This window comes from Trichoplusia ni, chromosome 7 (genome assembly GCF_003590095.1).
Source record: "Trichoplusia ni isolate ovarian cell line Hi5 chromosome 7, tn1, whole genome shotgun sequence".
Classification (NCBI taxonomy): Eukaryota; Metazoa; Arthropoda; class Insecta; order Lepidoptera; family Noctuidae; genus Trichoplusia; species Trichoplusia ni.
This window is the reverse complement of record NC_039484.1, coordinates 12282446-12296816: the sequence shown is the minus strand read 5'-3', so window position 1 is coordinate 12296816 and position 14371 is coordinate 12282446. Positions and strand designations below refer to the sequence as shown.

At 32.4% G+C, this 14371-nt stretch overlaps 1 protein-coding gene across 1 annotated transcript; it reads left to right on the top strand.

Annotated features, from left to right (window-relative positions):
* Positions 1-4496: 4496 nt before the first annotated feature.
* LOC113495825 (mitochondrial genome maintenance exonuclease 1-like) lies at positions 4497-14309 on the top strand. Its single transcript, XM_026874791.1, has 5 exons — positions 4497-4859; positions 5240-5710; positions 8393-8606; positions 11459-11804; positions 12039-14309. The coding sequence occupies exons 1-4, from the start codon at positions 4658-4660 to the stop codon at positions 11796-11798; spliced, it is 1227 nt and encodes a 408-aa protein (XP_026730592.1). The 5' UTR covers positions 4497-4657; the 3' UTR covers positions 11799-11804; positions 12039-14309.
* The last annotated feature ends 62 nt before the right edge of the window (positions 14310-14371 follow it).

Genomic DNA, 14371 nt, shown 5'->3' with positions numbered 1-14371 from the left:
ATTTGCATATTAACGCCCTACCGATAGAATTAGAGATCACATTTCATACGTGATGGCCTTCCGGAAAATGTGTCTGCGAGGAAATTCAAATAGAATTTGCAGTACCTACTACTATGATCTATTTTAAATGCTATATAAAATTATACTATAAGTATTTGAAAACACTCGACGATGTGAATAATCCGTTTCCTATTTATTTCTGCTAGCTTGGTGATTAAGCTAATAAGGTTTAACGATGACGAATAAAGCCATGCTAATCCTACTGCTTTATGGGAACTAGCAGAATATAATAGGAAACGGATTATTCACATCGTCGAGTGTTTCAAATACTTATAGTATAATTTTATATAGCATTTAAAATAGATCATAGTAGTAGGTACTGCAAATTCTATTTGAATTTCCTCGCAGACACATTTTCCGGAAGGCCATCACGTATGAAATGTGATCTCTAATTCTATCGGTAGGGCGTTAATATGCAAATTCCCGTCGACATTTCTGGTTCAATTCCAACTAGTTCTGAAGTTTAAATAACAGACAATATACGATATGTGGCCGAAGCCAATTACAATAAAGGACTGAGCTATATCAACGAGAATGATAGTTCTATCTCGGCTAAAAGAGGAGCTCTTTTGCTGCCCGATAGATACTCGTTCTCCAAGACAAACTTTTATCCATAACTCTTAAGACAATGGACTATTCTTTTTTAATCTTTCGAATATTTACGGCCTTAGATACAAATTCAATATAGACAGTTTATATAGTAACACTGTTTACAAACTAAAATTTAATTAACCGATTGTTTTCAAACTCCTCTAAAGTCAAAAGGCATATTTTGTCAACAACGAAACCAAAATAGAAAAAAGTTAAATTAAATACAAACTCAAACCACTATAAATAAATTTAACTTGGGATTACATTAAGTTTCAGGAAAAAAATTGTTAAAACAAATCTTCTTTCGCATCGCGGCGGACATTTTTTAATTAAAATTCTGCTCCCGCGATGCACTGAATGGTTCCATTTTTAAATTAATTCTTTCACCATCTTATCGCTGGTCTGACAGCCGTTCTTTACATTAGCTAAATGAATGAATAAACTGTTTACTCAAACTTTACGTAATAGGGATTTCTTTCACCCCGTGAATTGTCTTTATCCTTTAAAAGCGCGCTATGAAAGCAGTTCTGTCAAAATATTTTTGAAGTCTGCGTCTAAACTCTGAGCACCCTTATTTGGTCTTAGACTATTATTTTTAAATTTTCATCAACTATGTAACATTTTTGGAACATGTTATGTTTGGTAAATAATCATTAAGTAACATAATCATTTGATAACGGACCCGACCAGAGACCTTAATCATAATCTGACGCAGCGGAAGGGTCGTGAGTCATACTTTTAAAGAGTCGAACTGAGCAAACTGTTATCAACTATTTGAGTCCGCCTTACGAAAATTAATTCTCCCACCCCTGTACCCCTGTAGGATACAATCATATGCAAAAACGTTTCACTGGGTTTCTAAACGCAAACGTCAGCTGTCTTCGACCATAGACTGCAGTTTAAACATCAGCATAGTGTTAACAAATTTTTCATAAACCCTTTTTAGTCGTTCACTTTTTAAAATTCCTTTAGTGCATTTTCTAACGGGGCGTGGGGTATGTTAACGCCTTTTACAGATATTAGAATTTTACATTACCATATTTTTTTCCGATAACTACTCATGAGCATTTTCATGTGTTTTTTTTTCTGAACAAGGCCTTTTCAGATAGCAACGAAATTTTAGTGACTCGAAATGTTTAAATATTTAAATTTGGATTACCTAACTTGTGTTTTTTATTTTCTACTAAATGCATCCAGGTTGTTCGTAAATAACCAATTGAATTGTATTCATCTCTTAGGAATACCTAAACTTAGACAAATTGTTAGTCATAACATATGATTTTCTGAAACTTTGTAGACAGAACAGATGCGGCGCTCAGGTTCCTGAAACTCGAATGCTCACATTGTTGCAACTATAATAATTTGAAGACAGGTTTAGTTTGTTGTTGAGTTAGAGCTACGAGAAACTTTATATGAAATTCTGTATTAGATATTGGTACATACATAGTTATAATAGGTATCGATTTATAAGATAAAGTCTTAGGGTATTTTTAGAATTTTAATAAATATCTACTTTTGCTACCATTTCTTAACGTACCTATTATCTATTTTTTTCGTTTAAATAAGGCTTGAAAAGGAATAACGGAATCATAAATATGCTGTTCCAAAAATTCTAAGTGTATTATGACCACAAAGCTTGTTCCTGTTTCAAAACGTTAATTGATCGAGGTCCCAACAATTTCCATCGTGTTTAGTTTGTACGTTTTCTATAATACATAATAAAATCTACTTATATTCAAGAAAGAAAGTATGTAAATAACACGATAATTATTAATTTATTTACTCAGTTGAATCTCGCGACAATGTAATTAAACGTTAATTACTACCTACCTACTATCTTCTTTCTCTCGCTCTACTGGCTATTATTATGATAAACTTATTTAATTATATTATTTACACAAATGTATCCGAACTGATAAGTGGGTCATCGTATTGTATTTAGAAGCTTCTTAGTCTATGGAACGTGGGTATTTGAAATACGAACTGTATAATATTGTGCATTGTTCTGCTGGTTAATTAAATGGTAGTTATAGGTTTGTGCCAACTTCCTAATCAGGTGGAATCCGATGCAGTATTGTCCGACTGGGTAAACGCGGCCCCACGACACGAGAGGCAAAGGGTGAGTTTAAGTCAGTAGAAGTCTGACACTCCCTTCTGCTCAACCCAAAGCTAAAAGAGTGATTCGATGATTTCCTATACAAAAATATCCGATGCCCGATCAAAAATAAAAAAATATTTATAAATTTAGAACCTCCATACATTCCTCTTCCTATAAATGAGTTTCTCGACGTTTTGTAAAAATTGTAATTGGCCAACACTAAACCTGAAGTTTCAAAAAACTATCTCATTATCATTATTACATTACATATATAACTTTTTATGCAACTCCATGCATGAATTTTGGGATACCTACAAGTTTTTTTTTTTCTTAAATTTTTTTACTCAATTCCTCATAAAATATTTTTTGCTATTACTTCAATAATTATTATAATATAGGTATTATTATAATTATTTAGGGAGATATTACAAATTACGGTGCTCAAAAATTAAAATTGAATTAAAAAATTCTTCGCATCTACAATAAAATTAAAGAGTTGTTTCCAAAAAATCAGTAAACGTATTCTTTAATAAAATAAATATATAATAACGCTCAAAATTAAAATATATTATAAGGAAATACTTACGATTTTGAAGAAAATCCTTCGCTTTAAAAGCTCATCGGTTAAGTTTTCACACGAATTCACTATAATTTAGTCCAATAATTTAAAATGAAGTCCCATTAATTAAATAGTGGCTGTATTATTCGAATTCTGTTCAAGAAATAGTCTAGACCACCTGTTAACATTAAAGTTTCGATCATACTAGACAAGACCTGATCACACACAAGCACCCGCCAGCCGGCGTTTTTGAAATGCCGCTACAAACAATCCTGCGATATCTATTTCCCGCCAAATTATTGGATTATATCAACAAATTGTAAAGTACGTTCTTCTGCATCAATGGAAACTACGAAATAACCATTCTCATTTATCCGCATTATAACAGTTTCATTCAATATTCCGATAATACAAACATATTCAAGAAGCGTGACCTATACTGTGATGCCTTTGCAGGCGCGTACATTTAATTTATTCGGTTAATATTGCGCAGACAGTGACATCTAGCAAAGGCTACTTGAAACTTTACGTTCTTGAAAGGCGACATCTATGAACATAGAACTAAATAAAATCAAGGAAAATATTTGTAAATCAAAGTTTTTTATATAGTGTTAAAAGTTATATTTATTGTTCTCTATATTATTTGAGTACAGAGGGAATCAGAGAGAGAGGCAGAAATTACGTAAACTTTATAAAGATATGTTCCTATTTTTGGGTAGCACTTTTGATCCATCGTATCATAGCCATACATAATATTATAAACTCTATGATCTCTGTGGCTTGGTCGAAAGTTAAATGTCACGATGGTTTTTTCTCCTCTTTTCGTTTAACGCATAAGTTTTTTATAGCCATAGTAATTATGAATATTTTTTTTTAGAATATGTTCTTTATAATAAAGGTTGTTCAACCTTGATATTATGCCTTAACATCGTGCCTTTAAAATCAGTAATATTTGCTACTGAGAAAGGAATATATTGGATGAATAATTATTTTTGTGTTTAGGAACAAAAAAATGCACTTTTTATTTGAAATCAAATATTTAATGTTGGATTCAAACAGCTAAAGCATTAAAAGTTTACTATGCAAAAGTGATCAGAGTTTGGATATTTCCCATTTGATATGGCAACATAAATAATTCTACTTTTTAATCTATTTATCCATGCATGAGTGAGCTATGAATAATGAAAGTATGAAAACGAACGAATAGACTGGATAGACCGAGTAGTTATTATTGAACTGTTAAACATTATTTCGTCTATTTGGAAATCCTGACGAAATATTCCTCCTTAGGTTTGGTTGGAACTATCAGAGCATTTATCAGTTTATTATTGGTCTCCGAAATATTTAACATGTTTCGACCAGTTTGCACAATTGGTCAGAGAATCTCATTTGAGAAAAAATCCAAGGAATTTATCAGGAATAAGGTGGTCCGGCCTGCTTCTTTCCTAAAACCTGTGGAAAAGATCAAACTTTACAACAAGGAGAATAAAGAGTTATTTGGGCCTTTGTTAGAAACTAGTAAGCAGAAGAAACAGCGCTTGCAGAAGTCGGGTGAGTGGTTTTTGTTTGTAAGATTTTTGTGGCTGTAACCTTGCGATTGTAGTGAGTGGACTATCTACTTTCTAAAAGCAATTTACGCATTGCAGCTTGTAATCCTGTTCAGTTAAGCTCAAGTAGTTTGCTACATCCTTTGCCTCAGTCCGGCTCGTCTGTCTGGCGCCTCATGTAATATCGTAGTGGCTATTGTAATAGCAGTGTTTACATTGTCGTGTTGACTTTCGATCTCAATTTGTGCGTATGTATATACTACGTATCATAAATATTGCGTCCGCGTAGCACATCATGCCAATTCACATCATATGACATTTTAGTTTCGGCGCCGCGAGGGTTACATGCGTACGTCTAACGCCACTTTTATCTGTGTGTTTCAGCTAAAAATAGTGTATCACATCAAAACAACGGCGCAAACGCTACAAACGAAAATAAATTGAAATTCTTAGGAAGTACAGACAGAAATGAAATTGGACAGTGTAAGACACTGACTGGATATTTGAGGTACAATCCAGTGCTGGCTGTGAATGTGTTGAAGAACAAAATGTGGCAAAATACTAGGCACTGTGTGAATTTCGTAGGCGTTGTGTTGAATAATACAGTAGTTAGGAGTTTAGCTACATCTGCATCATGTAATGCAGTCCGTAGCTCTCCAGCACAGCCTGGCTATGTGAGTGAAGACAAAATCCTTCAGATCAAACATCACAAGAATGATTATGCTGAACAGTTCCCATCTGTGACCTTAATATTAAATAAAACAATGACAGAGGAGTCTAGGGCAGCATTGGAGAAATGGAAGCAGGAAAAGATTGCTGAGATGGGATTGGATGAATTCAACAAATATTATACAGGTGAGTTATCCTCTTAACTTGTTATTCATGGATGGTGTCAGTAGTTTTGAGGTTGTTATGCAGGAACCTTGACTGTCAATTTGGCTCTATAACATTTATGATGAAACTTCTTAGATTTTTTCTCTAGCATATTTTGTTGCATCATTCCTTTGGTAACAATTATGCGTCATTTGCATAGTAGCATGACATATAGACATTTTGTATCTCATAGACTTATTCAAAGCAACTTCAAGTTAAATAAAAAATTAATGAGATAGCTTTAGCATAGTCCTTGAAATCTATGCACCCATCTACAACAAGTTCACATACAAAAAATTGGTATGACTATTCAGTGTGATTAATTGCTGAAAGGAATGTGTCATTAAGATATTACAACAATTTAAGTTATTCATGTTTTACTAAAGTCAATGTTATTTATACAGAAAATTCATTAGGTATTTCCTGTTTATTTTAATCCTATCTCAAAATGTATAATAAATTTCTCATAAAAGACTGAAAACATGATTAAATGGAGCTCAGTAATATCCATTTATATTGAGTCTTAAATTAATGGTAAAGTTCTTCTACTACTTCTCTCTCCTTCATTATATGACCCCTACGGCACCAACAACTGTCTAGGTATTTACAATTGGTATCTAAGAGTCTATTCAGCATAAAAAATATTTTTTGGACCTTCGCTCAAGCAGTATGCCATGCAAGGTTGTCCATTCTTTTGTCAACCAAACATGTCACTATATGTTTTGAGAACAGATTATATTGAACAGTCTCAAGAATATTTATATGTTTAAAAGAAAACTGCAATAATACTCCTTTATTAGTATAGGCCTAGGTAAAGTAGCTTTCAGTAACAACGTTTTTCTTTTTTCAATATGTTCTGAAAAAGGAGAATCATCTCAGCTTTCTTGGCATTATCTTATTGTTTACAATAAGAATAGAGAATAACAAAAAATCAATGATAAATTTATCTTATTTTGTTCTATATTTAATATTTTTTGTCAAAACACGAGTTTTGATAACTCGAAGTATTGTTTATTGTTTGTTTGCAAACTTTAAAGCAGAATATTGTTAAAATATTAAAATATCTATAAACAACATTTTTAGTTGGAAGCTAATAGGTGTCTAATAGGTGTGTGAATTTTTTTGCATATAAAATGTTAAGTAGACCACATATGTTTTTTTTTGGTCCAAAGCATGAAAAACCTAAACCTATATATGTATGTATACATGTATGCATAGTTGCAGTTCATGACTATTGTGAAATACCTAACAAAATTCCTAATTAGCAAGTAACAACAAGCAACTAACCAGTAAATGAACTAATAAGTAAATGATCCTTGCAGTCTTTAAACCAATAAAAACACCAAATTACATATATCTCAAGAACACATTTAAAATGTAAACTCTGTGTTTGCTTTATCTTGTTGCCAAACTATTCATTTACACAGGTTTTTTTGTGTTCAAAATCAACAATTTTGCTAGAGCTAGATTTTTATGCAAAAAATATGATCTTGAATGTCCTTCGCATTATAAAGATTGAGTTATTACTTGAAAATTTGTTATTTGGATTGAACTGCTTTGCCAACTTCTAATTTTTTCTTATTGATCTGTCCGAATTTTATAGGCACAAAATATTACTAGTTCCATCTTATACAAATTCTGTAGTTCTATTTAATTTCAGTCAAACCACAATGACTTTTCACTTTTTTCGATTTTTCTCGATTTTTCACCTTGGTTATATCTTATTAAGATACATTTAGTTTTTTGACCTTTACCGCAGGTGAACTGGCCAGTAACGCGACATATACGACCTTTACGAAGGCTAATTAAATAACCTTAGTCTCACTTTCGAGTGGAGCTTGGCAACATAATACCTCTTATAGCTCTGAATTATTAATGTGTATCTACATTATAATTTTGTCTTATGTTCTGCTACTAAAGAGTTTTTACTTCATGTAATGTAGTAATGTTGTTTTATATTGCATGTTTTAAAATAACAGATAATTGACAATGTTCCTAATGAGTAGTGATGAACTAATATCGACTTTCGTCAAAATATATTGTTTAAACTACAAACAACTTCAAATTAAAAATCAGTAAACCAAATTTGATGAAATCTTCATAGGACCAAATGACAGTTATTTCATGTTAAATCAAAGAACAAAATTGGTTCATCCAGTCAGAAGTTCTGAGGTAACAAACATAAAAAAAAAAACAAATACAGACAAATTGAAAACCTTTTTTTGGAGTTGCTTGAAAAGAAATACCTTTCTCTCACATGATCACTGCATGGCTTTGTTGTATAAATATAATCAAAATATAAATAAGTGAAACTGTTACACAAGGCCTGTCCTTAATGCCAATACATGTGCACACTTCATGCTATTAAAAGTAAGAGTAATTGAAATTTATATTCTTCACTAATGCCAGTCACATTTCTATCACATGACGTTATATGGATGTTCATGTCTATCTCTCGAAGAGGTTTTTTTTATATAAGAATTATCTGTGAAAAGACAGTGCGTTTTCTCTATCATGTTTTGAAAAAATAATGCTAATTTCAGAAATATAGTAACTTAACGAAAACAAAAACGTTTAATCCCTGAATAAACATTTCCAGTGTCTATTTCATATTTTTTTAATTCCAGATATTGGTTTGAAAACATGAATCTATTTATTCCACAGCTCAAATGGCCCTCGGTACGAAATTCCACAGTACTTTGAAAAACTACTTCACACAGCCTCAAACTCAGCTTCGTATAGAAAAGGATGTTGAAGGTGTGTGGGTGTCTGTATCAGATGTATTGAAGAACATATCAGCACCGAAAGCAATAGAATCCAATGTCTGCCATCCTGTATTGAAGTATAGAGGAATATTTGATGCCATCGCTGATTACGAGTAAGTATACTTAAGCAATTAACTCCTTTGAACTATGTAGGTTAAGTATAATTGAAAGAAGTTTGAATTGTCTATCAAAGAAGATTTCATAGTTCTTGAAGTGCGAAAATTTCCAATCGAAATTGTTTGTTGTTAAGCTCTAGATCTCAGATCTAAATTTTACCGGCGAGGTCAAATACGAAGGGTTTTCGTTGATATACATATAGTCGCATATATTTGTAGCTAGAAATCTCTTATTCCTTTTCGAATGAGACCTTCCCTAAAACTATTCACATGAAGTGCATATTAAGGCTTTACAAAGTAAGAAAATTCATTTTAAACTTACACATATTGCGCCGAAAATACTCCAAAAAGACAAACGTCTGTTCTCATTTCATGTGTGGATGTTTTGAGCTCTCTTGTCTAGTCTGAACCAGTTTCAATTGACTTATTCATGAGCTCATTGCGACGCAATTTAGCTTGCCTTTCAGTAAACCCGTACAAGTAGATTGTTTTGGCGCCGTTTTGATGATATTGCTACACCCAGATATAATTTTACTGTTAAAACTAAGTTCGTTAGTTGTAAAGAATTGATATTATTAGATACATTTCATTTATCAGTACATATTGAAAACCTCTTAATATAGAATTTATGTTTTCACTTTAACGACGCTTTCAATTTGCATAACTAAGTCTCTTGTATCTTTGAAACGTATTATTTTCGTTGCCACGTCTTGATTATTATCAATACCTTTATATATTGCACGCAGTCTTATGCAGACTGATTGTGTGGTATCGTTTGTGTATGTGCATAGCACATATTCGTAAACAGGTTTTTAATGCCCCGGGCTAGGTTGCTGAGGAAGGCCATCATTAAACATCTGTAAGATATTCGACCTCCATAAACAAAAACTAGTCTTATTAAATCAATTGCAAACCAAATGCAGCTATAGCTAAATTGGTATTTAAATACAAATAAAAATAAAAATAGGTTAAAATAAAAATAAAGACAAATATCTGCTGTTTGAAATACAAAAGTAATTTCTCTAGTTTTTTATCGTAAAATAATTTCTTTTCAGCTAAGCAAAAATCGCGAAAATAATCCAAAAATAAAAAACAAAGAAAACACAAAAATTTTGGCAATAAATTATGTTTTCGATTTAGTCGTCCTTGTCTGTCCATAATGTTAAAAGGACAAATAGATTTTACGGAGCATTTGTAAACGTCAGCCAAGTGCATACCGACAGCTAAGTTTATTATTTTAGAATTTAACGTAATTTTCATTGAGACCTGAGAAGGCGTAGTTTATTATCATTGTTTATCATTATCGCCTACAAAATACATCGGCGATAAAAGAGTCAGTGACATCCACGTATCGAAACAACAGATTGCTAATGTCAAGGGAAATCTCAAGGTTATCGTGCATAGAAATTTTATGTAGCGACGTGTGCCTGTGCCAAACTTTAGGAATTCTCAGCGAGATTATGAAGAGATGTATGTTAGATAATAAGTTTCACGTTCTCTGTTCTATGATTAGGGAGTATTTATTGTTTAGAATGCCTAGTGAGAATGCCCATCGCAGTAATACGAAAAGTTCAGTTTTTAAGCCTGCCGTAGTCTTTTATGAGTTAATTCACCATTTCATAATGATTTGGTTCGAATACAATCAATGTGAACTAAAAATCTGTCTTCTATTATCTTTGTCAAAAAGTAGCAATCAATAAATATTCGTCTACCAGAGATCACAAACTTACGCTTAAATCCATTGTCAAATAAAAAGATTGGTTCCTACGGATAAAAGTTTAATTGTAGCAGCGGAGGAGATAACCTTTTTATAAGTACCCACTAGGATTATTATTCATAATATTGTTGTATTCTATTCTTTTCCCGTAATTCGCTAGCTCTCAATATCAATACGTCATCTAAATATTTCTACGCATTTCTTAGTCTCAATTCTTATCACAAGTTAACTGATAACGCTTGAATCAGATCTGTTCACGCCCCGCCATGGCGTCGCCCTCGACGTATATCGCATATATTAGGTAGATTCGTTGTGATGACGTAGCTTGTTTTGTATATTTTTTGTTACGTGTAGGTAAATAAACAGATATGAGAAAATTAATTACAAGATTAGACATAATACTTGTTTTGTTGAAGAGTTTTTATGGGTTTTATTTCAATTAATAGTTTAATTTATGTAAAACTATTTATACTATATGTATTTGTCTTATATCTTAATATCTTGTAATCTTGGCAACATTTCCCATGAATTGAGATGATTTATGTCTTTATTTCATGCATGATAACCACTTGTATAGGTGAACTAAGTATACTTAGCAGATTAGAAATGAAAGCTCATTTCTCATTTCATCTCCTCACTCCCATCAGTCTGGAATCAACCGCTCCTGCTGATTTATCGCTTATAGTATCACAACTCCGCGGCTCCGATATTCCTCGTATTGTTTAAATGAGTTTTAACCTGGGCTAAGTCTATTTGCCAACTATTTAATTCGTATCTGTCGAAAAGATTCATCCAACAACGGGTTTTTCTATCGTTATTTATAAGGATTAAAATATAACTAAACGTCATCTTCCTCTTGTTATCGGGTGTGACCAGATTAGTGTTGATGTCGCCCTTCTTTGATAAATAAATTTATGGGTACTCATTAATTATGCATTGTCTGGACACTCTGACAAGGCAGTTATGAAGTAAAACTTCTCACGACCGAAGTCGCTTCTAAGTATGGAATAGTTACAAATTTACTTGAAATGTCTTACGAGTTCCTCCAGGTTGCCACTTCCATTATTCATGTATTTCTCATTCAATCCAATATTCGGCGATTTCATTCAAATTAAAACCATTTCATTTTCAGAGAAAAGCCGACCCTTATTGAATGGAAGAAGTCAGACAGGCCACGCAAGTCTTTAGCAAACACTTACGACAATCCCGTTCAACTGGCAGCGTACTTCGGTGCAATTTGTCACGACTTAAATTACAAGCATTTCAACGTCAGAGACGCTCTCCTCGTCATTGCCTACACTGACGGATCTAAGGCTGATGTATTCCATCTATCTACGGATAAACTCAGGGAACATTGGGCCCAGTGGCTCATACGACTTGAAGAATATACGAAGAACTACGGTAACAATTCGGAAAAGATGTTAAAAGGCGGTAAACGGGTGTTCGAAGAGGATATCGGGAATCTCCAGTAATTAACGGTATGTATAGACTTATAGACTCTTATTATTCTTAATTGTTTTATGAAAATTAGGGTTCCAAGAAACCTTGGTGAATGAAAAGAAAGACTGTTAAGTCACTTATTATTGCACTTTTTTTTAAATAAGTAACTAAATGTTTTTCGTACGACCTACAATACTATGCTAAAACTGTTATTCCCAAAACTTGTGAATTCCGCAAAATTGTTAATTTAAATATTCTCTTAATTATTTCAGTGGAGGTCTGCACAAGACACCGAGGATCAAGAATATATTTATCTTAAAGTGTCAAGATTTGATCAAACAAAACCGCCTTATACGCGTGTTACAATAAATTGCACATACAAAGGCATATTATAAGTAACATTCACCCAAGTGCAAGAAGCTTAGAAATTTTCAATTTGTGTAAAACATTGTGTGAAAAGTAACAGTATACAGAGAAAACTTCGCTTCCGTTTGAACAATGATTTTTGTACGAATGTTGACGTGTGTTATAGAAAAGAAATTGTTGAATGTAGACATTGATTTCAGACTGTTGATGAACATATTTAAAATAAAAATCCGATTATAAAATAGCCAAACGATTCGAAAAAGTTCAATCTAAGCAGGATTTATTACCACGAAGGTGACGAACAAGAGGATATGTTTACATCGTTAAATTATAAATAACGCGGAAAATATCACAACGGATTTAAAACTCGTGCCGAATGCATAGGTCTTCACTTCACACGTTTATTCCCGTCGCACCATAATAATCTGATTTGCAATATTGATCGATTGTTTCTAAATATAACATGCAAATCAAACGGAGTACCGAGATTATTTAGTAAGGTTTCACTTAGACATTTAATCAATCATCTCAGTCTGCTGCACACCTACAAATCAAACCGAATATCTCAATTTATAAGTTTAAAAATAATAGTTTCGTCAAACTGTGTTTGGGAATAGGCTACTGCTCATTCCTCTGGGTTTTTGTCCCCTGAGTAGCATTTTACCATAACCAGATCGGAGAAGGAGTTTGAATTCTCCGAAATCCCATCTATTTCATACGTTTGTTCTGGCGCAAATGGCAAGAAACCTTATATAGAGCAATGTACGGGAGTTGACATGATTTCAGGACCGTTTCGTTTGGATGGACATGTGACATAGTTGGCAATGTGCCTGCTCTTACCTAATCTTTGTGAACTGTGGATATGGTCAGGGATTTTTACAGCTCACATACGAATTTAAGACAATGTATAAGATCAATAGTTTGAAATCATTCGTGTGTTAAGTAATTTGGCTAGATGCGGTTGAACTGAGAATATGATGAGTAAATAGTTAAAATTGTTTGTCGACAAAACATCTAATACTGTGTCTTAAAAGTATAAGAATTATTATGGACTTCGGACTTGCTATGTCCAAAATAATTTTCTTCAATGAGACGATATAATTTAATGTCTTACACTAATATCATTATTTTACATGTAATAATATTATCCACTATAGCTGTATAAAGTGGGTACATAATGTATGTAAATTATTATTGATTTAGTGGCCTGTTAGCTTTTACTTCGGAATTCACTTTCACGATACTGGTAAAATTTGTTGAATACATTTACTCGAAAATTAACTTATATGTCAACATGCTACAAGAAACCTAAGTAGCTTTATTTCGGCTGTTAAGGGATTGAATGAATACTAATCAGAAACATGGGACTTGAGTTTAAATCTGAAAAATACGTTTTTCTCCTCACGAAAGTAAACTACTAACTATTATTTAGATTATTATTTATGCCATCTGAATTTCTCGTATAATAGACGTCGATTTTTTATTTAGATTTGTCCTTAATTGCCAAAAATTAACTAGCAACTAGTCTGAAATTGGTACAAATTGTGTTCAATGTGCTAAAGAAATGCTTTTGAAAGTTTCATACTTTGGCCTTTAGTTTTACGCTATTTTTAGGATCTTTTAAGTTCGTTTTATGACATTTTATCTGTATTGTATAACAAACACCAAAGACCAACTAATTCGGTGGGTAACTCTTTGGAATGTTTTACAATAGTTTTTGAAATGCTTTATTTTTATTGTTATCTGGCTAAAGTATGAAAAGTATAACCAGAAAATGTTCAAGAAAAGTTTCTTAACATACTATTTAAAAAGCATTTATTATTTTTATGCCCTCTTCAAAATCTTAGTTTGTGTTTTGGATCTATGTTACAGGCAACTACGTCTTACAGAACGCTTCAATTTATTCCAAATGATGCTGAGACAAAGTTCTAAGAACAGCCTCGATTATTTGACGAAATATGCTTTATTTACAGTTTTTCGCTTTATATTTAACCTCGCGAACTATTTAAAGGAACAATATGTGAATTGTACTTTTCTTAGGTAGGTTACATATTTTATTATTTTGTATGATTTTATGTGTTCTGTATAACTTGACTGCTAACTAAGCCGTCTAAAGTAAGGTCTGATTTAAGTCACTGTAATTCTCTGATATTAAATAATATAGAACTTATTCCACATTTTTCTTTTGTTTTAAAATCCTGATCCTTCATAAAAAAACGTAACCATGTCCAATTCAGCT

Bases quoted from the DNA above. Each gene is read 5' to 3' on its own strand.
- LOC113495825 (XM_026874791.1), top strand. From the start codon at position 4,658: ATGTTTCGACCAGTTTGCACAATTGGTCAGAGAATCTCATTTGAGAAA. The intron at 4,860-5,239 runs GTGAGTGGTTTT...TGTGTGTTTCAG, and splicing joins ACAGCGCTTGCAGAAGTCGG to CTAAAAATAGTGTATCACAT. The intron at 5,711-8,392 runs GTGAGTTATCCT...TTTATTCCACAG, and splicing joins ATTCAACAAATATTATACAG to CTCAAATGGCCCTCGGTACG.